At 37.3% G+C, this 26,944-nt stretch overlaps 2 protein-coding genes across 9 annotated transcripts in view; one reads left to right on the top strand and one right to left on the bottom strand.

Annotated features, from left to right (window-relative positions):
- Positions 1-1,861: 1,861 nt before the first annotated feature.
- akna (AT-hook transcription factor) lies at positions 1,862-22,744 on the top strand. 5 transcript variants are annotated; one of them, XM_083563946.1, is made up of 25 exons: positions 1,862-2,246; positions 2,359-2,379; positions 5,482-5,819; positions 6,474-6,651; positions 7,570-8,305; positions 9,142-9,442; positions 9,723-9,797; positions 12,329-12,485; positions 12,675-12,799; positions 14,161-14,220; positions 14,310-14,431; positions 14,524-14,686; positions 15,027-15,202; positions 15,413-15,586; positions 15,701-15,929; positions 16,259-16,362; positions 16,626-16,894; positions 17,048-17,204; positions 17,726-17,878; positions 19,203-19,336; positions 19,567-19,695; positions 19,819-19,944; positions 20,030-20,128; positions 20,493-20,640; positions 21,709-22,744. In XM_083563946.1, exons 3-25 carry the CDS (start codon positions 5,640-5,642, stop codon positions 21,956-21,958), a joined length of 4,245 nt encoding a protein of 1,414 aa, XP_083420072.1. In that variant the 5' UTR covers positions 1,862-2,246; positions 2,359-2,379; positions 5,482-5,639; the 3' UTR covers positions 21,959-22,744. The 5 variants fall into 5 exon arrangements, with proteins under 5 accessions (XP_083420072.1, XP_083420073.1, XP_083420071.1 ...); XM_083563947.1 differs by lacking the exon at positions 2,359-2,379 and having other exon boundaries at positions 1,910-2,246; XM_083563945.1 differs by having other exon boundaries at positions 1,910-2,379.
- A 524-nt stretch (positions 22,745-23,268) lies between these two features.
- Positions 23,269-26,944, bottom strand: part of stxbp1a (syntaxin binding protein 1a) — a 31,067-nt gene continuing 27,391 nt past the window's right edge. For all 4 annotated transcript variants that reach the window (XR_014537148.1, XR_014537149.1, XM_083564121.1 and 1 more), the window contains one exon: positions 23,269-24,862. Coding sequence is in view for 2 of the 4 variants with exons in the window: in XM_083564121.1 (XP_083420247.1) it covers positions 24,780-24,862 (83 nt within the window). In the remaining 2 variants the exon portion in view is untranslated. The remainder of the gene's footprint in view (positions 24,863-26,944) is intronic.

The following is a 26,944-nucleotide window of genomic DNA, read 5'->3' as shown; positions in this document are numbered from 1 at the left end:
ACATACGTTTTTCTTGCCATATGAGCTCAGTTGTTCTTGTGCCTCAGTCAATGACAATGTTTTTCACATTTCAAGCAGCTGTCAATAAAATATCTGCTCAGAGGAGTAAATTCAATTTCTGTGGCCTCAACCAGAGATATTTTTTGGAGGATATTCTGAAGATAAAATCAGTAGCACTCATGAATAACTAACATTAATAATACTAGCACTCATGAATGACTGACAAGTGACTTGTGGCCGTGTAGCAACCGATACTGTAGTCACTAGCAAGCTACTAGTTAGCTTGCTAGTGACTACAGCACGGTTGCTACACGGCCACAAGTCAGTTGTCAGTCATTCATGAGTTAAAACATTAATTAAAACAATTAAACATTTTATTAAAACACTAAATTGAATAATGTTAAATTTACTGTGAATATCGGTTGATTCGTGACATGATTTACATTGTTCTCTGCTACTTTTGCACGTTAAACACTATATTTATTTTTAATTTCCTGCGAGAAAAAACTAAAATGGTCAGACCGGATATAACACAGAATAATCCAAGGAATTGTTAAAGTAAGTCATTTAGATTGAATTTATATATTAGTGATTTATAATGTGAACTGGATTACAATTAACCATTACAATTAATTACAATTACACTTAAACTGCAACCTAAACTTTTTGCTAATATCTTATGTTAAACATACAATTTTATTCTGTAATATTATTACAGTTTCTTAAAACAAATCATTTGTAAATTGACCTATTTCTTCAATTTTACGGAATCAAACAAGTATGATCCTTTTCCTCTACCCAAATGTCATGTATTATGTCAACTAACTAAATCATTTCTGATTTTTTATCTCCTTCTGCCACCTAGTGGCAAAACAAAGCAGAACAATGGAGGTATAGTGATCATGTTTTAATATGCTGCTCGTGCAAAAATTAAAAAAGTATAACAAATGTAAAATATAAATGAAAACACTATCAGGAATAAAATCTTTAAGAAAAAAAGATAGTTAATAATGTAAAAGAATGACGGTTCGATAGATTATTATATGTACTGTAAATGATCAAATATGGGGGTAATTATTATAAAGCAGTCCAATTTACCTGCTAAGGCTGTGTGAATTTAAAATGCAGAGAGCCATAGATAAAAAAAAATAAAATAAAATGAAATGTCGATTGAATTTATAAGACATATGGGGGGAAAGTGTGTAATTTAATGAAAATATATATAGTCCCTAACGTGTAAAATGTGTGTGAATATTTTTATCAAAATAAATGACATATTTACGTCCCCACCCCTAGTTTTTATTGTTTTGCTTGTATTCTCTTGTTTATGGTTGTGTACTTCTGCTCAATATATTACTTTGTTCGTGTTATAAAAATGTGTGTACATGTTGTGTAGCTGAATGCCATATGATTTCACTCAATAAAGCTATTTTATTAAAAAATGAAAACAGCTTCGAAATGTCGCCACCTTTTGTTTTTTTAGGGGTAATGCAAGAAATTTTTCAGTTCCGTTTTTACTGTGTGCGTGTGCGCGCGTGTGCGTGTGCGCGTTAAATACTTCAAAGCACCGCCCGTTGTTGTGCGAAACAAATGGGATTTAAAACCTCTACGTTTTGAATGTAACCCCGCCCCCTTTTAACTTTTAGCCAATTAGATTCAGCCTTAAATCGGCGCCATTCTTTTTTGTAACAACTTTTGTAAAATAAAACTTTTTTAACAAATGCAACTATAAAATGCCGACCCAAACACTGCAAAGAAAAAACTTTGTATTAGTATAGTACGGTCTAAAGGTAGCCCCGCCCTCTTCAAACTCTGAGCCAATTAGATTCCGTCTGAGCGTCACGTGCGTTTCTGATTATGCAGATCTATGAAGCCAGCTCAAATCAGTGGCATGGAGTTTTTAACACACACACACACACACACACACATTTTTCGTCTTACTTTTTGAAAAAAAAGAAATTAAACACTTTAGCTGTAACGTTACTTTATAAAACTACTACCCAAACTGGGCAGAGAAGTAAAAGGAAAGTCGACAAATCGTCTTTCCGGTCTTTCAGGCGATTTACTGCAACAAGAGCAAATTTATAAAAAGCAAAGCAAAAGCGTCCTGAAGAACATGGAACAAGGATTTGAACTGGAAATCCATGGCAGAAGACGTGTTTGGGAGGAAGAGTGTGTTGTACACAGTCTCGCCTGGTGATTATGAGAGGGAGTCTGGAGGCTGCTTGTGTGCTGCTGTTGTCATGGTAACGCAAAGCCGAGGCCACTGATTTGAGGAAGTATCTTCACTCTCAACTCTTTAGAACCTGCATATATATATATATTAGTGTGTGTGTGTGTGTGTGTGTCTGTGTGTAGATCTGATTACAAACAGTTAGGGTAAGTTCAAGTTTAATTAAATAAAGTTTCTAAGTGTCTTAAGAATGTTTTATTACAGGTGGTTTGGTTTGGTTTGGTTTTATTGAGTGGTCTTGTGATAAAGATGGTGGTTTGTATTGTGTTGTATAGAATTGTGGTGCATTATAGAAAGTAATTTTCTGTATACTTTAACCATTCATTTGATTTATTTTTGGGATTAAGCTCTATCTGTCTGTCTGTCTGTCTGTCTGTCTGTTTGTCTGTCCTTCCACCTGCCTGCTTATCTATCTATCGATCGATCGCTAGCTACAGTATTACCTTCCAAAACATAGACAGGCCATGCTGATCAAACTGGAAACTGTCTTTGCAAACCAGTAAAATAATCCCAGCTTCCTTATTACCTGACTAAATAGTTTATTTATGGCAATTATTTTCTTCAAATAATCCTGCATTCATTTGCAGTACTTGCTAGTCTAATGTTTTGCTGTCAGAGAAAGGCAGGCAGACTTATGGTTAAGATGGTGCGCCAGTTTGGCCAGGGTTTTGGATTTTTCACCGTGGTTAAATTGCATTTCCTGGATCAGATATAAACCATAAAAAAAAAAATGGCATGTCCATTAAATCTATTTTCTTATTTCTAAAGAAACCTTCCTAATGATGAACTTTTCTTGTACGCTGCTTGATTGAGTTTTAATGATCTGAACTGCATTAAGAGTTTAATCCTAATCCTAATAGTGTAAATTCATAGTGTAGGAAGAGTAGATGTGATATCAAATGCACATTCATCTACAACAGCTGTTACAAAAAATATTTAACCACTTGTTCATTATAATTAACCAAGTAACTCATACAGTAAAGCTAAATTGGATTTTTTTCTCCCGACAGCATTGTTCTGAAGTGTTTTATTCCACTTCTAATACAACACTTTTCCACCACTAACAGTTTTAGTAACTAAAGAATGATTTCATGTTGTGTAACATCCAGAATAGATGCAGTCATCATTCTCTCTCTCTCTCTCTCTCTCTCTCTCTCTCTCTCTCTCTCTCTCTCTCTCTTTCTCTCTCTCTCTCTCTCTTTCCTCTCTCTTTCACACACACATTTATGTGGCAAACATCTTAACACTTTTCTTACAAAACAGAAAGACTGGAGACTCCTTTTAAAAACTTTACATAAACACCTCCTTACAGAAAAATACCAGTACATGCACAATGGCACTTATCGCACCAGTCTAGTATAAAAACAATAATGCATACAGTAAGTACGTTAACATAAGCTTGTGACTTGTAAAATGGGCCCTGGTCCCTGAGCTGCTGTTAAAGAACCAACTCACAATATCTAAAGCAGTCGTTTCAACTTCAGTGTTTTCTTTTCCATTTACGTCCTCAGCCATGACCCTGGAACATAAGTAGCTTATACGTAGCTGCTTGGCCCTCCTAACACACTAGCTTAGCATTCGCTGTGTGTCGGACACCTAATCACTGTTTTAGCAGCCACGATCGCAGGCAACCTCGAGAGTGTTACCGAGCTTTTGATTAGCAGAGTATCATTGTCCAGAATGCAACTCTTTAGCACGTAAAGGATTAGCTGTGTTTGGTAATAGGTGTGTTTCTAGCAAGGTTCACACACTGTGGTTTTAAGGAGTTGGTGTCTATCCAAGAAAGACATAATAGAACCATACTGGGTTTAAAATTACTGGCAAGTACTACCACTTTAACCTAGTGTATGTGCTACATTACATTCTTGCAGTTGTTTATTTAAAGCAAACATTCAGGCGGGTCATTGGCATGTAGAGGAAAAGGAATAAATGCCATGTGGTATAGTTATGTAATTTACACAGGAAAATTGTATCGGAGTATACATGTCAAGATATGTATTTCTATCTCAGGTGGAGCCTAGATAAGAGGCTTATGATTTAATTCTTGCTCTGGCATTTTAGAGCGTTGTAAAATAGTCTAGAAAATTAGATGTAGTAGAAGAGTATACGACTAAAGTAGTAGGTTGGCTGCTTGTGAAGAAAACCAGAATGGTAAAAAATATTCTGCAGCATTTTTCATCTTCAACTTGTATTGGATTCCTAATTCAGATTCTTGATACACTTTCTGTAAGAGTAGATAGTTCTAGTAAATAAAAAATGACTAGTTTTTATTAATTCACATCTGTTGTAAAAGCTTTGCCAAGGGAAAGTCTTCAAGATTGAGGGCTTTGAGGATTTTCAGAAACGTTCAGCTGCTTTTGTTTGGTCTTTTGAGCTTCATCACAACTTTAAATTTTGCATGCAGAAAGATAGTTCTAAAGATAGATAGAAAGATTGATTAGAGATATAGTATTGAGAGACCTGGATACAGCTAGATGTTATCCAACTGTCCAATGCGAATATAACTATAAAGTGATTTAAAACATGATGTTATATAAAGTATGATGATACAATAGGCAGACAACTGTGATATCAGTAAAATAAAACAGGCCCAAAGTGTTTTAATCCTTACTTACATACTTACTTATGCTGAAGCAGTATAGTGTAATACAATTCTGGTTACTTGCTATCCAGGTTTATCCTAAAATGTATCACATTGGCAACATTTAAACCTGAGATTTAAACCCCAGAGCCGTTATACTGTATAAAATGAGTCAACTTCCTCCGACCAATCAGATTTAAGAATTCAGATGCACTTTTGTATAAATGATTTCGTTTTTCTGATTTTTTTTTTATTAGTAAAAATGTTTCAGAATTAAAGCTGCGATTAAAAGATTTTTTCAACTTCGCATATGGGAAACAGGTGTTTACAGTCGAGCAAAAACATCTTGCGTAGTTTTACATCATGATTTGTTAGCGCTGCTCACTACACAATGATTGGCAGTGGTAATCTCAAGGAGTCGTACTTCTCGAGGTATATCTCTCAGGCCGCGGAGATTTCCTGAGAGGCGACTGTTTTCTTTCTGGTGCTCTTTAAACCTGTTTAATTATGCTCGGTGGATTTGTTTTCTCTGAATAGTGGCACTTGTGAATATGACGATCGGTATCGACTGTGAGTGTTTTTAGCTTTAACAATCTCTATGCAGGCAAAATAATGCACAGTAAGAACAATTCACATTTCACATTGTGTGGCTTGACTTTTGTTCCAGGTTTGTGTTCCATCACCTTGGCAACACCGGTGTAAATCAGAATCTCAACCATGAAAGTGAAGACGGTCTCTAAATTGGTAGTTAGTAAGTGGACCAGAAAACCGCAAATAGACTTTAGAAATGTGGTGTAAGAGGCGAAGAAGAAAACAAGAGGAAGCATGGAGATGAAAAAGAATGCCACCAGAGTGCGAATGCGTGCCTGGACCCCTGCCTCGGGATACTCTTCACCCCCCAGCCCAGTCAGCTCGCAATTTAGCTGGGACGATGGCAAAGATGAGGACTTCCAGAATCAAATGGATGAGAATGGCATTATTTGCCTAACTGAGACACAAGGGGAGGTATGAATGTCTTGAGTACATTATAACTATGTCATTGTGTCAATTTTTTCCATGTCATTGTCCATTCCTTTCGTTACACATTATGTACAATCTTCACAAATCAGGCATAAAATTATGACCACTTGCCTTATATTGTGTTGTTTCCTTTTATGCTGCCAAAACACTCCTGACCTATCGATCATTACCATTAACTTCTTCAGCAATTTGAGCTACAGGAGCTCGTCTGTTGGCTCGGACCACACGTGCATCAATGAGAGTTGACTGCCCATGACCCTGTCGCTGGTTCATTACTGTTCTCTCCTTAGACCTTTTCTTGGGTCTCACAACAGTTACACGGGTTCAGAATGAGTGTGGTGCTGGTATGATGCCAGATGTACATTATGGTCGGAATGAGAGATTGAAATTGTACAGGAAAACCTCATCATCACTGCTCAGCGCGCAAAGTAACACTGGTGCTGAGAATTATCCACCACACAATTAACTACTGACTAACTGATTAACTATTTGATATAAACAAATGTGCTACAGACCCTACTGTAAGTGTACTGCGCCTTGGTTACGTGTTTCTGATGCAGTGAGAACTAAATGTAATAATGAAAATTATTATAAATGATCTGTAAAGTCTGAAATGCACTTTTATACACTTGGCTGTAGCAAGAAGACGAGGTTGAATTAAAGGATGAAGAGGAAATAATTTCAGATGTGGAAACTCCAGAACCTGAAGAAGGGCCACCTTGTGCACTGGAAGATCTGAACTGTCACCTGAGTGAGCTGCTGGACTCAGAGCCTCTTTCCCTACTCATAGGAGATGACTGTCTCTCGCCCACACACAGTACAAGCCTTTTTTATTTTCCTTTGTTTTTATATCAAATGTCTTCATTGTGGTGATGAAATTCTGTATTAAAGGAGGTTTATTATTGTTTATAGATAGTGTTATAGGCATGGCATGTAAAAAGAGGAAAACATTTGTCTTTAACGGACATAAATTACTAGGGTCGCTCTAAAGTGATAATAACTCAAGTTTAAATGAATGAATCTTTCATTCTATCAGTTTATTCTCAGCTAATTATTCATTATAGTACGGTATACAATGAGTAAAAGACTTTTTACCCATTTCTATTTACATTTACTGTTCTTAAACATCGATTAAAAAAAATTGTGTTCCTGTTATCACTTATATTACAGCAGCTATAAACAGTCGTTTACTTAGCTGCCTTCATTTTTTAATATATCAAATTTAGTATATCACAAAAGGTACGAGTAGTGAGAGTGAAACTAGTCAAAGAAAAATAAAAAATGTTGTCCTTAACTCTTTCCAGTGGCAGAAAACATAATATATACTGTTTGTTTAATCTCTGTTATAAGATGATGGCACTGTAGCCTTCTTGCTTAAGGTTAAGTAAACTATACTAAACTTCACCATGTGAACAGCAACATTTTTCATTTGCACTGCTTTCAATTTGATGATTATTAGGCCTATTATTTCTTGAGCATCTGCCTTACAAGTCTGAGTGTATAAATTGCTAATATAAAAAAAAAGTAGAGGAAAAAAGTGATTTTAGCAGAGTCAATAAAGAGTGATGTCTTACAATATAAGTAAGCTAATTTTATAATATAAATCCTTTTAGCAAAATATAAATAGTTTATTATCGCACCTATCAGTTTCCGTATAAATAAAGGAAGGAACTGACAATCAAATTATTATTAACTGTGCATTAATATGTTTTTTCTTTTCTGTGTTCTTATTTAGATGATGTTAATGATAGTGTTTCTCTGGAGGACTGGTCTTTCAATGATGATGATAATGAACAGAATATTGAAGAGGGAAATCAAGAGAACAACCACAGACCTGCCCAGCATTCAGGCCCAGTCAGAGATCTGGATTCAGGAACTACAAATGATGAGATTGAGGAGATTAAGATGCACAGAATTGAGTCATATCAACGTCAATGGAATACTGACCCCCAGTATAACTGTATGAACAGCCATGTTTTCAGGAGTAATGAAGAAATGGATAATAAGTCTGATAAAGCGAAATTAGAAATGCCAACATTTTCCCAGAACAGTTATCTTCCCAGACAGGTGTCTTCCTCATCCTCCTTCAAAAGCACTCCTCAGACGCATATCCATCCCCTTCTTCCTGAACTGAGTTTACAGTATGAGGAGAGAAACTCTAGGATTGAAGCTGAAACATTTGCAGAGCGAAGTGGGTCTAACAGCAGACTCAGCCAAAGCCCTAGAATTTACCAGCCAGATGAGGAGCCTGCTCCTGAAAAAAGTTCACCTGAATTAGGGAAGAATTTGTCAAAACCTCTTCAGAGTCACTATCAGCGATCTGTTTCCACTCCTCGAGATATACATTCTACTCCACTGAAGGATTACACAGCTTCCAGTTTTTTTAAACCTGCAGCCAAAGACTCCACAAATAGGCACAGGAGACACCACAGCCCCTCAAAAACATCTCACACTGACCCGAATGACGTGAGGTGGGTTTGTGATTGTGTTGTAAGTTTCTTCTGGCTTATAGACAAAGTCACAGAGGAGCTTTACAGTAATTCGCTCTAGATTTATAACAAGTGTACCAGAGGTGACGGTGCAGTCCTTAGGGAAAGAGCTGCAGTATCTATGCGAGATTATTTATTAAAGCAAGTGGGTTTAACTGTTTTTGGTAAGTGCAGACATTTTAGAATATACATGGAAGATCATCCACAGCAGTAGAAAGGCAGGTCAAAAGTGCAAAAAGCTCCATTAGGATGAATCAGGTAGGTCAGGATGACATCAGGGTTGCACATACCGCCATGTACACTATTTGGGTTCTGCTCCTAGCTACAAGTTTAGGGGGAAGGAATGCAACACATAAAATTGCTTGTATTTTATTAACACAGTTTACTATTATAAACATTTGTGAACATCAACAGTTTATATATTTTTTTTATCAATTTAAAAAAGCATGCCTGCTTGGTTTAATATATCATATAACATTTTTTAATGTTTGATTCAAATAGAATAAATCAAATTAATGCAAAATGAAAACATTGTATTATATCGATTCAATTGAGTAATAATTTAAATGAGCACAAATTGAGCAGACCACAGCAGATAAAGCTGTAATTAGTAACATTCATTGTCAATAACAGTATAGTGGAGTAAAAAGTACATATATTGAATCATAAATGTAGCATAGAGTAAAAGTTGCTTATATCTTTGATAATCAGTAAAACTAGAAAGTAGCCAAAGAATTACTTGAGTACAGTAACGAAGTACATTTACTCAAATATTTTACCACACATTGCATTTATTTGTATTGTCTCTGTGTTCTCAGGAAGGGCCAGCTGAGTCACCCATTACCAGATTTTTCCAAAGTAGAGCCCAAAGTTCGTTTCCCCAAAAGCAGCTACAAGCCTCCGAAGAGTCGGAAGCCTGGTCACAAAAACGACTCAAAATCGAAAGTTCCTGTAGTGTTCAAAACTCCTGCTGACATTGTGAGGGAGGCTCTGTTGAGTAATTCTGAAGCGCCCTCCGATACCACAGTCCCCATCAACTCCCAGATGCCTTTAAACACTACAATGCCTGAGGAGTTGCGGTGTCCTCTGCAGGCCAGCACTATGGTGCAACAGCTTCAGGTATGGCAATAAAAACAAAATCTCCAACACTAATGATTTGTCTGTCTCATGCTGTATTTGACTGGCTGTGTTTTCATGCATCCCCAAAACCATGTGACCGTGCCTGATTGGTGTAAGTAATTGATAAAACAACAGGAAGTGCTATATTAGATATTTAATCAACATGTGGCAGCCAGAACCAAAGTAGAGTGATCCTTTTTGATAGGATCCACAAGCATCTCCTATGATATCAACCTATAGAAATGTAATTTCATGATTTGCTTTCCACTGTCTTTAATAGGAGGATTACAATCGGCTTCTAACCAAGTACGCAGAGGCTGAGAATACTATTGACAGGCTACGTTTGGAAGCTAAGGTTTGATTTTTCTTTAGATTTTTCACAAAAAATTTAAATTTGGCACCTCTATGAAAAAAGGACAGTACTATTTCAATTCAATTCATTTTTATTTGTATAGCGCTTTTAACACATTGGTTTAAGAATCTTTACACAGATAATGTGGTGATAAAAGTGAATAAGATGTTCTTTATAAGTGTAACCTTGTCCCTGATGAGCAAGCTGGTGGCGACTGTGGCAAGGAAAAACTCCCCAAGATGGCATAAGGAAGAAACCTTGAGAGGAACCAGACTCAAGAGGGAACCCATCCTCATCCGGTTTGCACCGAATGTCCATTTATTGCGGCTATACAATGTTGCAGGGTACAGTGATGGTGATCAGAAGTAAACTGTAGTCCAGAGTCAATGTAGCAAACTGTTGAGATTAACTACAGTCCAAATCCATCCTCAAAGCTCTCGTTCTCAGTCCGGAATTTCAGGGAATTTACATTTCCAGCTGCACAGAGTGGCCTCCAATCGAAGAGAACACTATCCAGAGGCAGGCCTGGACGAAGTGGGAAGATCCACGTAGGGAAGAGGGGCAGGAACAGTGGTCACTGAAATCTCAGGAGCATGTTTAACGAGAGAGAGAGAGAGAGAGAGAGAGAGAGAGAGAGAGAGAGAGAGAGAGAGAGAGAGAGAGAGAGAGAGAGAGAGAGAGAGAGAGAGAGAGAGAGAGAGAGAGAGAGAGAGAGAGAGAGAGAGAGAGAGAGAGGATTGGTGACAGGAAGAGAAGGATATGGATTATTATGTGTCCTAATTGTGTATTATAGTTAAGGACACTGTGTAGTTGGGGACTCTGTCAGGATTCGCTATGGCAGCATAGCTAAAAGCTGGTTCTCCCCAGAAGGTAACACAGACATGAGGGATCTCTGGGATAAGAGACGACCCACCACACCACTGTCAACAAACCTGAGTGAACGAGTGAGAGTGAGGGGACGACAGCATACAAAATTTTTTTTAATTGTATCATTTTGTTGCACAATAACACATACAGCACAAGGAAGTGTCTAAAATAGTGCAATGCCTTTCAATTCCTTTTCTATCAATTTGCTTTCAAACATGTTTCCTTAATATAAACTACAGTATATGAAGAGAACACTGTGCACTAACCCACTGTACTGCAGGGGATAAATAGGGGGAAATAAGTGCACTATATAATGGATAGACTGTGGATTTGATCCAGTGGGTCCATTTTACAGATCGAACACTTGTGCAGTAATTCTGCATTTATAGCCCTCAGTCTCTTAGTTGCTGTTCTTCCATCTGGCTGCATTTATTGTTGTGCTAATTACAAGGAGCTTACCCCCCCCAATGCCTTGACCATCTGTCTTTCCTTTTATAGGTATAAGAATGCAGGGTGTAGGAGGCTACGTGTCGTTCATTCTAATGAGAAACTACATTGATTTCTGTTCTACTGTTTCCACTATGTAGATAGTAGAGAATATGGGTGGATTTGCTTAGTGTATTGGATATAATGGAAAGTGGAAGAGTGTTGTATTAGTCTAGGCACAGGGGTCACATAGAGGTAAATGCTGGTGTGAAATAGTATCTGAAAATCCTATTAAGAAGGAGCAGTTATGCTGTCAGTTTCTTACAAGGCTGACCGTGATGATAGCAGGATATACTGTGAAGAATGCAGTCCCTGGAAACATTTAATGTTTGTGAGTGTGTGTTTTCTGTATATTCATAGGTCTGCATTTGGACAGCCCTCAGTCCTTTATATTCGCAGACCATTTTGTAACAAGTTGTTATTTCCTAAACAATTTGGTAATTAGGTTGCAGACAAGAAGGCTTATATAAGGCTTCTCCCTTTCCTCTGTGCTGTTAAGGTATTAAGGTCTTAAGATAAATCTAAATCTAGGGTACAGCTCTAAGGTACTTGTGAGGCATCTTCAAAAAAGGTTAATTGATTAATTACAATTGTATGTCTTTTTAGTTGTGCCTTTTTTGGACCCATTTTAAGCACAAGCATCCATTTGAAATGAAGCTCGTCCACTTGTTGGAAGCAAACAGTGGTTTGTTTAAAGATCAGTGCAGATCCAATCAGCGTGGTGAAAAGCATGTAAAAGTCAAGCGATCCACATTGTTCAAAAGGACAAAACCAAAAGTAACAAAACAATACATGAAGCAAACAGAAGAACCAAGGCTTGGAAATCGTAACTAGCTGTGGAAGGAACTGACATGTGTGGTGAATTTTGTAATGACTCATGAGCGAGTCAGATGGAGCAAGGTGTGTAATCTGCGTGGTTGATAACAAGTGGAATTTTAAAAAGAACTGCTGTGATGTTTTTATCTATTAAATGTAATGAAATGAACAAGTTTACCTCTACTTCAGCAAGTGGGCAGGGATCAAGTGGTTAAATCACAGCTAGAAAATGCTATATATAAATGCTTTTTATTTTTTATGCTCTTGGCATGAAGCCATGGATATTTTGTAATCAATACAGTATATGCAGTACATTAGAACTGTAGTTGAATAGAAATACTTATACAATATGTGTGATCTTCTAGGTTTCCCTGCATTCTGATCCTCCTACACCCAGCCAACCTGCTTCTTCAGGTGTTCTGAAGGAGAGCTCAAAGGTTATGACCTTGAGTTTTCCCCAAGCTCAAAGGGCAGTGCTGGTTACAGATGCTCTTCAACCGACTCAGCAAAATCTCAACTTAGGTAAGAGCAACCTCAACTTAGTGTTATTTTTATTTATTTTTATCAAAGTACGATGTTAAACTGTGGATTGAACAGTTATCCAGCAGGCTCTTAACACCGTCTGTCTCATACACTGATGTAGTAAATTGCAGACAAAGCACAGAGAGCAGGCAAATAATTGGATTATGTCATTTTTTTGCTTTGTGAAAGCTACCAGAGGGACGCCCCCTCAGCCGTCCTCCGTGGACTCTTTTCCTTCCAGCTGGTATGAATCTTCTGCTGCATCTCCACTAACTGAGCCACTCTCTGAACAGATGGCGAGATTTCAGCTACAGGTGTTGACATTTAATATTGCTTTTTTCGAGTGATACAGTATAGACTAGTGGGTGCACTGCTATTTATCTTCCCATTTTATCTTTTCCATAGTGAAAATTGTAAAAGGGCAGATATTTAACAGTAAAGGACACATCAGTTGTAGTGCCAATTACATTTCCAGCTGAAATATTTATACTCCTGAAAGGGTGCAGTTCAGTTGCACTGGACGACTTCTGGCACAGCTGAAACTGTTCATTTTGGACCTGAGACAGCATGGAAAGCTCATGCTTATCACCGGAGACCTCCTTTTCAGGGGTGGATCTACCAAGGTGGCATGGGAAAAAAGAAAAAGCATTGCCACCCCCTCTTCCACCCCAGCACTGCTATCCCTATGTATAAAATAAAAATTGGATTTGTTTTCTTAAACGATTTAAAGCAGCGGAGCTTCAATGTGATGACATAAAAAAAAAACATATACCCGTAAATAATGGCAGAAACCTGGTCATTATACTAAAGCATTTTCCGAACAAATTATTCTAGTGAACTCCTTAATTTTCCAGCCAAATGACTCTTTCTGGCTCTTTTAGTGAATCGAACCTTTGTATAAATAAACATGTACGTTTATTATATATTATATTTAATTTTGATGATATCTTCCTTTGTATTAATGACTTACAGCTTAAATTGAAACTGTTTGCAAAAGTATGTTGTTGAGTATCTTGCATCTCCAGGATTGTCCAAATTTTGCATTTGGCATTGTAGTGCTACTAATTAGCAGTGCAACATGTAAAAGGTGTTTTTCATCTCTAAAGATAATTCAAAATCTCAATCTTAATGTCTACAATGGCGGAAAGTAGATTGTCAAGTTCGGCTATTCTCAGCATTATATGCAACAAATTCATTCGTTTATTCATTTTCTCCCGCTTATCCGTAATTCGGGTCGCGGGGGCAGCAGTCTAAGCAGGCATACCCCGCCTTCGACTGCTGCCCAATCCTCACAGCACCGTCCCTTACGGTCCCTCCTGCAGGTGGTGAGCCCACGGGAAGGCAACAAATTCTCAGCATCATATAAAATATGTATATTGCATCATTCCACAAGAACCATGCAAGGATGCTTACTTCAGTGTTGCCACCCCTCATAATTTTCATGCCACCTCCTTGCCACCACATAAATAATTTTCTAGATTTACCTCTACTCCTTATAACTCAATGTTATGCTATTGTATTCAACACAGCAGTGACTAGTGACAGCATTAGCTGACTAGTCTAATGTGTGACCCTTAAAGTAAACTTTATACCATTGCTAAACATATTTCAGTTCTATTCAGGGTCAGTAAAATATCATTAAGCCAGTGTTAAAGCTGATTTTTGTTTTTCTCAGGTTAATGAGTTCGAGAATCTACTAAAGAGTGGAAGACTAAAACCTAATGAGCAGACCCAGGTATCATCATCCATTTTCCTGAAAAACAAAAAAACAAAGAGGATTTAGCAATTTTATAAACATTAAAATATATTATTGTTTGTGAACAGGGGTTGTCTCAACTGGCACAGGGTCAGGAATCAATAGAAAGGGCTTATCTTGCTGCTCGAGAAAAGCATCAACAACTGCAGAGGCAAACAGGAGGGAAGTCAGGACCCTTTGATCCTGACAGGTGAAAACAGAGCACTTTCTATAGATATGCAGCAACATATTTCTACATAATCTTCACGTTTATGATTTCAATATTGTGCTTTGCATTTTTAGGGAACTTGAAAGTCTGATATTTCAGTCGGGAATACAACTGGAGGAACTGAAGGAGTGGATAGATCAGTCTAAACATATTCAGCGCATAGGACCTACACCGAGTGACCCCCCTCATGTCCTTCAGCGCTGTGTGTTAATTAAAAAGAAAGATCCAGAGCCTGAGGTACACTAAACTCTCTAATGACTCACTGTTACACATTTGTGGGGCAGATTTGAGACCTATAACTTTCCTCTGTGTCTTAGTAGTGTCATGAATAATTCACATCAGAAAGTGAAAAAATCTTTTCACTGTGAACACAAGGTGGTGATGTTGAGAAGCAACAATGTTCATGTTTATTCTCTGCAAACGCTGGTCGATTGGTTAGAAAGTGAGAGCTTGTGATTTCATCTGAAACTGATCTCTTACATTAGCCAATTATCCAAACTTTATCAAAAGATTATTGATATCATACTAGATGAAGCAACATGTTTCTTGTTTGGTGCTAATCTTCTACTCTATCCAGATCCCTCCATCTGCAGCTCATGCAGACGTCATGGTCGGCTTGGGGGTGAGTTCAGTCAGTGGAGAGAGTGATCGAGTCAGGGACACGATCGAAGAGGACATACTTCCATCTGTCCTCCGTCCCCTGCACCACAAACATCAACGCGTGGAGAAAGACATTAGCAACCTGATGGACCAGTAAGCGCTTTATGACCCTGGTATCTAATTTGTGTAATGGAAAACATGGCATCTGTTTAGCACTTTAATCCAAGCATTTTATGCACCAATAACTAGATCGGTTCAAGTATTACGTCAAAGTGTAACAGATTTAGGAAAATAAACATTAAAAAAGTGTACGTTTCTGAATATAAAAAAAAAATTTATCACTGTTTTTTGGCACATCTTCAGCATTCAGAACTTCAGAGATTTATCCAAGCTGTTGGACCAAGACCTGGCAGAGCCGGACCATAGTTCCCTGGAGTTAAAAGATCATTCTTCCTACCCTGCCAGTACAAATAGGTTAGAACCTGAACAGCCATGGAGAAATAAAGACAAGCGGGACTCAGACAAACCTCTTCAGCCGTGAGTCTGGTTGTTACTAGAAAAACAAAGATAATGCAGTTCAATTCTGCAATACTACAGGGACTAAAATTTCATTTTCACTTTCTTTGTCTACCCCCTGTCTGTCTTTCTTAGACTACCAATGGCAGATTGTCTCTCAGGCCCCTCTTGTAGCTCACATGAGTGTAACTCTATGGAAACTCTCCCAGAGGCCTCAGTCCCAGTTTCAGCATTACCAAGGAAACAGGGCAGTGGAAGGAGAGCTGCGGGTAGCATGAGGTCCCAAAGCAGCCTGGTAGAGAGAACAGGAGTGGGAAGAAGGGCCTCTAAAGAGAATGATAGGGCTCTGAGAGCACAGCTTCAGGTCAGTAAGAGACTTAGGAAATTACTGATATCAGTGGGACATATTTAAGCCTTTTATCACATAAAATAAAAATTGGTGTATCAATTGGGTAGATCACATATCCACCAGTTTCATATTTGGTTCTGATCAATCTTTCTAAAATATATTTGGAGTATAAATATGATTTTGTATTCTTGTTCTCATGTGACCATTTTGCATCGTTGTTCATCTGATATGTTCACTTGTTTTTATGAATGCAGCCAACATGTCTGGAATTCACTGTATTCCATTGTATTGGTGATTCTTAGTGAAAGACACACATAGAAAGCTACAATTTGTTGTGCTTGTAGGATGGGGTGGTGACTCCAGAAACGGACAGTGGATTTATGGGTTCGGAGAGCAGTAGACTCACCCCTGCAGCTCAAAGTCCTGTCCAGCAGATGTCAGCAGTGAGGTGGGATGCTCTTTCAATGCAGAGATCTCTCTTCGTCTATTTCTGTACTCAGCACTCATTTATCAATTGCTGTTGATTTTGCATGTTTTGGGCAGATTGCAGTGTGTGTGTGTGTGTGTGTGTGTGTGTGTGTGTGTGTGTGTGTGTGTGTGTGTGTGTGTGTGTGTGTGTGTGTGTGTGTGTGTGTGTGTGTGTGTGTGTGTGTGTGTGTGTGTGTGTGTGCCTTTATTTTTTACTCCACCCTCTTTTCCTGTTTCCCCCAGAGCAACAAGGCCATCTGTCGTACAGGAAAAGTGCCAAATAAATCCTAAGTCTAGCTCTCCAGCACACAAAGAGCCATCTTCAAATCCCTCTTGTGCCCATACCATTGCCCCTGGAGGTGTTCCAGGATCCTTGGGTAGAAGAGGAGAGACAAGAACACGACATATTCCCAGTTCTTTTACCTCCAGCTCCCCTCTCTGTTGGCAAAGCACACCTTTCCAGGCTTGGCCTAGTGGCGAAATCACCGAGCCGGAGCAACAGAGCGAGTGCGGTAAACATTGTTTAAACAGCCCTATTATGGCTTTATCCACTTTAAATGAAACTAAACGGTTGTAGGACTGGAGATCAGGTAGATGTCATGTTGTCTGTTTCAACTTCTTCCATTTCCCTGCTCAGTGCCTTTTTTCCATCTTTTTTTTTTTAGCCCGTTCCTTATCGGAAGACGGAACACGACAGGGTGTCCTGCACACACAACCGTCCAATCGAGATCCTTCTTATCTCACAAGCTCCTCCTTCACTGCTCCCTATCACCATGGTGACCACCTCAAAGCCCAAAGTTCTGGGCAGTTGGCGAATCACCAGTGAGTCTCTTTCGTAGCTGCCATAGGCATGGTAGCACAAACAAGCCAAGATTTATGCCTGCTGCAGAGTGGACACTCTGAAAGCAGTACACTGCAGTATATTATTATAAAGAAACGTCTCAGGTAGCATACGTAATATTATCTTAGCTGTTTATTTTCTCATAATCCAAACTGATTTTCTGATTTAGAATGGAACATTTAAAGACATCTGATACAAACATTGTACATATAATACCTTATGATATTACGTTTGTGGGTTGTGGCTTAGGGACGGTCTTTTAAAACAATTTGTCTTCTCTTGTTTTTTTTTTTTATTTTGGAAAACTGATTATCTCGAAGAACATTAATGGGAAGGTATTTTGAACTGCTTTCACCACAAGCTGTGTGAAAATGCATGGTGTGGATGACATTAAATGTTTCTTGGCATCTGCAGTATGCTGTCTTTTAATTATCTTTCAAATATCTGCACTTTCATAAACTTTTATGTTTGTACTTTTTTTTTTTTTTTTTTTTTTTTTAAGTGAGGCCATCGGGTCGCTTCAGGCAGAGGTGCACAGACTCAGGGAGCACTTAGAGGGAGCACTCAGGACAGCCACTCGTTGTCCCTCAAAGAACAACACAGTCCATATACCTCCTTACACATCTACACCTCATCTATTGCAGCATGATTTCAGGTATCTGTCTCCAGAAACAACCTCTGCCAAACAGGTATTTATGTGACAAATAAAAGATGATGTTCTGAATAAAAAGGCAGTTTTCTTTTGGAAAACTTGCAGCTGTGATACACAATGGAGACCACATAAATGGTCCTTGGTCTATCTAATGAATTTTTCCCATTTTTGTCTTTAACAAGTAGTTGTTTTGTTTTTGTTAGATTTAAAGTGAGTTAGTGATAAATTTGTACTGTTTCCACCATTACCCTTCTGGAATCAGAATTACATTTACATTACATTCATGGCAATACGCAAACATCCTTATCCAGAGCTGATAGAGCTGAGCAGTTGAGGTTTAAGGACCTTGTTCAGGTGCCCAGAAGTGACAGCTTGGTGGTACTGGCATTTACACTCAAAAACTTCCAATCCAAAATCCAGATTTGGACTTTTGACTTGTCTTCAACAAGCACTTGCAGAGCCATGCCTGGAAATGCTTTTCTTTGTTGTGTTCCAAAATATGCTGCCACTGGAGCATTTCAACGGGCAGGGAGTGTTGATCAGCAGCGGTGAATGTGCTACAGACTGAAATTCTGATTGACTTAGTAAAACAGAAGCTAGAGATTAGATGTGAAATGTGAAATGTTTGGCCTGTTTGTTGTATAGTCACCCAGGTGAGTGACTGAGCTTTCCTGCATGTAAAGAACATTAAGAAGTCTTCACATGCACTCAGAATTGTATATAGGAATCTTAGAAAATGATATAGTGTACATAGGTGAAAACATGGTAAAAACATTTGCCATAAATTACTGCCTGAGTTTTGCTTAATTGCTGCCCATGTGCTCTGTGGTGAGTCGGAGTGATCCTCACTCTTAATAAAAAGCAGCATTTATTTCTGGTTGAATATTTCTGGTGAGGTGTGCAGTCAGGAAAACATTCATTTACAACCTTCACAACTACAGAAAGAAGCTGCCTTTACCAGTCTGGAAGTAAAAAAAAGAAGTAAAAAAGTTTAAAGAATTGATAATAGGACTTCTGTGCCTCGTAGAATGGGAAGAAGTAAAGGCACTTTATACTTGCTACACGTACATTACAGCACTAGCGTTGGTGATACTGGGGTTTGACCCCCAAACCTTCTGAGAAGCAACCCACAGCCTTAACCACTGAGCTACCACTTCATCAAAGCTGCCATGTTTGTTCAGCTCACATGGCTACAAGTTGATGATTTTGCTATTGGTCTTTGGCAAAGAAACAGGAAAACATCACTTATTCTGAAGGAAACCACCCTGGCAGTCCTCTCAGGGTAACATGCATACGCTTCCATTTTAATCTGTGAATGTTTTTGCAGGTCTTTGGAGAGAAAGACAGCTAGCAAGAGAGAACCAAAAGCGAATGGACGCACTGTAAACAGGGAACAAGAGAGGACTATACCCAGAAGGAGATCAGCATCTGTGCCCCACCTCAGACCAGAGCCTGATTCCAGTGTGTAGAGTTAATGAATACAATTCAATCTTAATATTCAGCATTAAAATATGAGCACAATTTCTTCTTATCTGTGTGAAAGTAGAGTTGCTGCTAGAGCATGAGAAATCGATTACATATGTTTATGGAAATACAAAAAAACAAACACTCTTATTAGGAAAAAATGTAGGTTATGTGTAAACAGCATTAATAATTTATTAACTAATTTGTATATTTTGTCAAAATTATAGGTACAGATACTGAGCTTACCCATTCTGTAGACATGACACCAAAGTACATACCAGCAACGCCTGTGATGACACACACAAGCCGGAGAGTGCGAGCTGAAATTGGACAAAGCCCAAAGATCCACACACATTGTACGAGAATGTGGTAGCCTACTGAACGCACACTCTGTGTTTGTGAGCTTGTAGCAATGGTTTTTGGTTGTTGTTTTTTGCTGATCACAAAATAAAATAAAAAGTATTGTTTTTACCCCTAAGGGAGGAAGCGTAGCATATCAGCAGATAGATCCAAAGTGAGACACGATGAGGCTGAAGACAGAGAAAGGCCAGTGCATGAAACTTTGTGTTCGAGCTGTTTGGCACGATACCAGAGAAGCTCTGAATGTAAGCATTTTCTTTATTTATGTGATTGGGTCTCTGCCCTTGTATTGTTTATTCACTCGTGATTATTTTTTTTTTTCTTTTCCAGGTCATGCAAGGAATGTTAACTCACCTCTTACAACTCGTTACTACTCAAGCCAATGTCCACTGTGTGGAGCACCAAAAAGAGACACAGTTTCTCCACCTGGTCAGAAATGTCATTATTTTACTTATTTACACTTCATTGCACTTTGATAAAATAAACAAAACCAGTAATAGATATCAAATAAAAGCTCTCTATATAAATGGTAGTTTTCTTTTATATCAGTTTTAAGAACTACCTCGGGCTTGTGAGTCCTACTCATTGACCAATGACAAATCAACAACAACTCTTCATCATTCATCTGCATTTGTCTGAAATGTCATCCTCAAGGAAACGGAGTTTAGATCTGTTGAAAGGATGCAGATCTATTTTATTGATTCTTTCTAGCTCAATTAGAATAATGATCCATATGCAGGGTTATGTAATGTTTTATAGCGCATGTATAATCATTACCGCTATCTAATTTCAGCAAACCAAAGCTTTATTCAGAAGAAAGCTCGGCCACCAAGGGCCAAACACATGCAACCAGGGGCTCTGTATATGGCAGTAGCACCTCCACCTCCAGTGATTGGCAGTGTACCCATGCTCCAGTGTGTGCCAGTCTGTCCCTCAGTCCTGTGAGTTGCTCTGTATAACAATCTTTAGCATTCTCAGACAGGTCAGAATGGACAGTGCTAGCAATGAAGAGACATGTATAATAATTTTATTAAGGGTGTCCTCATCTAAAGATTTATGTCCAATCAGATTTGTCGGGTTGGCAACATTAAGTACAGCGCAACATTGATGCACTGAAAAACATAAAAAAATGAATTTACAGGATGAAATTAGAACAGAATATACCTTACAGAATACAGACTCTCAAAAACATTGTTAAATATTTAAATCCCTGCCACCAAGTTGTGCCAGCGTCAGTCACAGTTCATGGAAAGTTAAACTTAAATCTATCACGGGGGTCTGATTTATTCATGCACGTTAAAAATATTTATTGAAAGCTTTTTTTTTCTTCTCATTTCTATTTACAATGTTATCATAATAGGCTGGGTATTAAGTTATTGGAAGAAAACCGGTAGTAAAATCAGACATTAAGCACCAACATATAACCAAAATGACATAATCCTTGTTTCATAACACACAAATTCAGCATAGAATCTTTGACTATTAGGGGGCACCCCTAGATTGTTTTAAAGAGTATTTTGCAAATAAGCTTTTGTTTTAGGTTAAAGCTTTAGAATGGTGCCTGACTAAGCAAATAAAAAAGAGCAAAAATACTGAATAAATCAATTTATTTAGTATTGGTTTATAAAACAGGGCTCAGTTTTTTTCTTTAATGAATATAAATTTGCATTTGTAAATGTTTATTCATTAGTGACAGCTTAAAAGTATAATACTAATAATGCTAACAATACTTAAAATCATGATGCTGGGTGTATATTCAGTCACTATATTCAGTCACTATCTTTAAAGACAGCCTGGAATCGAAATTGATACCTAAATGTCATGACATTTGGTTCTCAAAATGAACTGAATCAGAAACCTTTGAAGACATGACAAGCAAATATATCTAAATTTTTAATCACCAACGAATTCTAATGAAAGCCCAGCCATCTTGGACACAGGAGGTCACATTAAATATGAAAAATTTGTTATGCCGTCTTTGACTTTCGCTGCCCTTCTCTGTCCTGCAGCTATTACTCCAGCCCTGTGGTGCCAACGTCCTACCAGAAGCCTTTTTACGTGTCACTGAGTGATGAAAGAGGCTCAGGGGGTCATCGGAGGCGTTCGCAATCTGTAGACACACAACGCTCTCTCAACCGTTCTTTGGGCCGTGCCATCACCACCGCCAGCAGCGTGAGAGAGATGTCACAGCGCATGGTGCGCTCGCTCTCCTCAGGACTCAATCACATGAGCCCACTTGCAAAATCCTGCACCTACTGATGCTTAGTGACCTCCAGGAAAACTGCACTCTGTAGACACCTAACGTGTTCCTGACGTGCGACTGGTAAACGGCAGCTGTATTGTCATTGCACTGTTCATTTTATGAAAAGCAATTTCACAGTAAGTTCAGATATTGGAAATTTTATCTATATTGTTAGTGTCCTAGATTTTGTACTGAGCTTCTGTATTTCTGCACTGGGTTTTATTAGTGCAGTCATTTAGTTGTTTGCAGCATTTAATTGTCATTGTGATGCATCTTTAATAAATAATCAAAATCTTGTAACGGAAAATGCTGCTCCAATAAGTTTACTATTAACAGTTTTTAGAATTGCTTGTTAGTTTTATTTAGTGTGAATGAACAAATCAAAGGGAAAAGGAGTAAAAAAAAAAAAAAAAGAAATACATGTCTAGATCACTGACACCCAAAGTAAATTTTTTTATGTTGTATTTTATAAGATAGAAAGTACTATTATAGTTAATATAGTACATCTTATAGTTGATAGACCAACATTTCTATTCAGGAAGCATGATTATTTTGACAACAGATTGCAGTATGGAATTATCCATATGCAGTTTAGTTTAAACATTATAACTAAAATGACTGTAACCCAACAAATCTACACTGCAAATACTAATCAGTTGATGTTGAAATTGTATTTACAGGATAGAATTAATTTCTCTGTGAATGATCAAGAAAGCAAATGTTTTTTTGAAGAAATTCAGAAATGCTTGTACTTTTGTACCATTATTAGAAAAATCAGTTATTAAAAGAATTCTTCAAACTTATTCCTTTAACCAGTTTAAGATTTCATGACTACATTTACCTTAATAGTGTTGTTGCTGATGCTGTTCCAAAGACGTCTTCAAGTAAAACATATTATACACTATAAACAAACAAAAGTTTCAGAAAACCTGGATGTCTTTGGATGCGGTAGCATTCATCTCTCCCTTCACTTGAACAAGGACACCAGAATCTGTTCCACCTTTGGGATAAATGTGAACACTGGCCTCCTCACATCACCTACATCAGCACCTGACTTTACTTACACCCTCGTGACTGAATGAATACAAATGTCCACAAGCACACTCCAAAATCTAGTTGAGCACCTTCCCAGAAGAGTGGAGGGAATTCTAAGATCAAATGGGCACTAAATATGGAATGGGATGTTCAAACACCACACAATTTTATGGTCAGACATCCACAAACTTTTGTTATTGCACTTTCTGTGCAAGCAGAATTGACTTTTAATTGGCCTCTGTTGAAGTGTGTGTTAAAATGTGTGTAGAAAAATAGACAGATTCTTTGCTGCAATGGAAGCCAATTTATTGGACAGTCTTATTTCATCAGTACACATCAAGTTAACTTTTATTTTGTGCTTCAACGCTTGCAAACATGAAATCCCAGCGAAGATAAACAGATTTAAAGACAGACTAACTTCTTTATTTAATATTTTCTCTGATAAATAAATTTCAATATAAATCTACATTGCTTTTACAACAGCAAAAAAAAATGAAATAAATAAAAAGGACTAAAAATGACCAAGCATTCGCATTACAGAAAACTCATATAGTGCAATATACAACCCGGGTTGCTGTAGCAGAGGCATTTAAATAGAATAAATGGAAAATCAAAAAAGGTAAGGACAAAAAAAAGAGAGAGAGAGAGAGAAGAGAAGGGATTACATATCTTTGCGAAGCCATTCACCAGTGGAAGAGTTACGTTGCACTAACAAACAGACAAACCAAATATCTTTTTTTTTCGGTTACTACTACAACTACAGCTCGAACATCACAAACACATTGGCTTCGCATTATTGAAAGGAAAAAAAAAGTACTACTTCACAGAAAGTCAACAGGGAGACGTTAAAACATCAACATATGGCATATACAACATCACACTACTCAGTGCATGGCCCAGATAAACATCGTTTACTAGCCAATGATGAGACTTTAATCGGACAGGATACAATACTGAAGTACAGCTGGCCCTTTTTTTTCTGTTGAGAATATTCTTCATTTGCAAGCAACGGCCTTTTGACACTAAAACGTGAAATTCTCTGCGGAGCAAAACAACAAAAAGATCCTGGCGATTAGATAGAGGCCAGCGGAGGCTGATATTTGCATTCTGGAGCTATTTACACTTGACATGTGACGTGTTTTCTCAGTCAGTGTCAAAATCTTTTTTTTTTCCACCTCATATTTCACAATGGCCACAAATAAGATTCCATGGCATGCACGTCTACGAATCTAAAACCGGAGCTTTCATCATATAGCGTGACGAACGACAATGGTTTTTCGTCTCGTCGTAAAGCAAGAGAAATGATAGGAAATTCTCGACTGGCGCTCACATACACACGACTGTCCCGCCCACAAACCATACCAAATCACACAGACAATCTAAGTTTCTACCATTTACACATTTCCGAGCATCCAATATCAATCTTAATATCTATATTTGGTTCTTTCTGTTTTTGAACGGCCTTTAATATTTAAACCTTATTTCAGCAGTTTAAACATTTGCATCCATTGTAAAACGTGAGAATACTTACAATGATTCTTTTGCTTTTCGACATACTATATATATATATATATATATATATATATATATATATATATATATATATATATATATATATATTTATTTATTTATTTATATTTATATATTTATATCAATTTTTTTTTAAGTCAGTGATTCCATTGTTGGGTTTTTTTTTTTCGTCCTTTTTTTTTAAACATTTTTTTTCTTAAGCAAGATGCATACACAATAAATATAGGAGCGAGGGAACTGGGTGATCAGATAGAAGAGAAGAGAGGGTGGGTTTTAGCTTGTCGGCTCCTCGTCTGGTTTGTTCATGCCTTTGAGTGCGTCCAGAAGCACGGTTGGGGTGAAGATTTGGGTCGAGCCTGCAGGATTGACCGTGAAAGAAACAGAAAACAACGCAAAGGTTAGAATAGTACAGGCTAGCTCATTTTACCTCCAAATGTGTTTTCAGCTGTTGTATCTGTTTGATGTAAAGCTCGGTTAAAGAATGGTTTAAAGAAATGTAAAAAAAAATAAAAAAAATAAAAAAATAAAAAAAGCATGCAGGAGATTAAACGCTCAAAAAAAAATGTATCACTTCAATAAAATTACATGGAAAGAGACAAAGTCAGGATATGTGTGCAAAATAAGTAGTCATCTACACTATACATATACATGAGCAATAAATCGCAGCGTCATGCCCAGGAAATGACAAAAACTAAAGCCAGGAATGAAAAAGAGAATGGAAAAAAATCGACTCGTGACTTCAGTAGATAGATTTGGATCTATTTTAGATAAATAGCTGAAGACACATTTCGTCTACAGAAAAAAATATATATTAATCACAATTAATCAATCAATTGTGCCACCTGGAATTTGCATTCTTTTTTCAATAATGTAATTTTTATTGTGGTTCATTTTGCAAAAATCTCCAATTATTGTCAAAATGTTCAGGCTCCTTGTTGCCCAGCTGGAACAAATGCTTGATTCAGTTCTCTATATCCTTGAATGTACTTGTTTGTTTCATTAGCAAAGCTGCACATCATTTTTTATTTTATTATTTTCTTTATGAAATAATCTCGCTGAGAATAACATACTGTAAGTGAAATACACTACCATCAGGTTGAAGTGAAGTGGATATCAGACAATTTACACACAATGTATCTATTATCTACAAAATGCCACCTACAACTGTATTGTACTATACATAATTAAGAAGTGATGGAAATCCAGGGTTGGGTCCACCAGGTGTCCACCAAATCCAATAAACATGCAGCTTTACTGTGATCTGGCTAGAATCACAATGGACACTCTACCACAAGCTAGATGACAAAAATCGGATAAAATGCCAGAACCGAAACAAACGTTACTGGTGGACTATAAATGGTTCCGATATAGTTCAGTAGGTGTTGAATATGTAGCAGTATGGGTTAGGACTGGCATACTGCAGATGTTGTCATGTAGAGAAACCCGAAAATGATAAACCAGTTTAAAGAAAAAAGGAGTGAGATATTCTGTATGTACTGTAAGAAACACAGCCTTTGTACATGGATATTTAGGCAACTATGTATGTATGAATGTCAGGATATGAAGTTTCTTGGTTTATCTTTGAGGAATGTAAAATGACAATAGAATGTATGACTTATTAGTTCAAATGAATGAACAGTGAGGTGTTTATTTTTTTCTTTACATTTATGAGCAATAACAAATGAGCTGCCATGCATATGCAATTTTAGACTGTGTAAGGAATTAAAGGATTTTATTTTACCTATTTAAAGTTATATTTATTGTTGTGGGACATCTGAGAAACAGGTTAGTTCGTGTATCATGTACGTTTGAAAACTTTCTCTTAAACAAACTATTTTCGACAGCTTTACTTCTGACTATTGCAATGCTCTAGTACTGGAGACTCCTTCCAAACAATTTAAAAAAGCTGTATCTTTTTAGAAAACTTTACCAAAGCAATTGTTATCCTGGGTTTTTTTTTTCAATATAAGGATATTTATCAATAATATTTTGTATATTAGTAATAGATTCCATACAAACCCCCTGGGGATTGTTTTTAAATAAGAAATATATTGCATATTGAACACATTAAATATTAAATGTATGACTAGAATTACAGTCAGAGATTCTGGCCAGAGGAAAAAAATGGATCAAATAAATCAAGCAGAACCAAATGACCTGACCCTGATCAAATTCCAGAATTGTACACCAATAGAATTATACAGCACTGTGATCTTATGAATATTAAATTTAGTACTGTAATTATAACTGAAAAGCATTACAGGTTTCTGTGCATGTCACACATGACCTACAAATGATTATTCTTTAATATTTTGTTCAAATTGATGAAGTATTATTCGAAGATTACAAAAAAAAACAAAAAACAAAAAACCTACAAGAATTACAAAGAAACACAAGATATTTGAACTTATTTCAAGTTATTTATACTAATCTTATAT

This window comes from Silurus aristotelis (genome assembly GCF_946808225.1).
Source record: "Silurus aristotelis genome assembly, chromosome: 16".
Classification (NCBI taxonomy): Eukaryota; Metazoa; Chordata; class Actinopteri; order Siluriformes; family Siluridae; genus Silurus; species Silurus aristotelis.
This window is presented reverse-complemented; position numbering and strand designations above follow the sequence as displayed.

Coding starts and splice junctions, on each gene's coding strand:
- akna (XM_083563946.1), top strand. CDS start 5,640: ATGGAGATGAAAAAGAATGCCACCAGAGTGCGAATGCGTGCCTGGACC. Junction 12,486..12,674: donor TCAGCAAAATCTCAACTTAG/GTAAGAGCAACC, acceptor GCTTTGTGAAAG/CTACCAGAGGGACGCCCCCT. Junction 17,205..17,725: donor GGGCAGTTGGCGAATCACCA/GTGAGTCTCTTT, acceptor TTTTTTTTTAAG/TGAGGCCATCGGGTCGCTTC.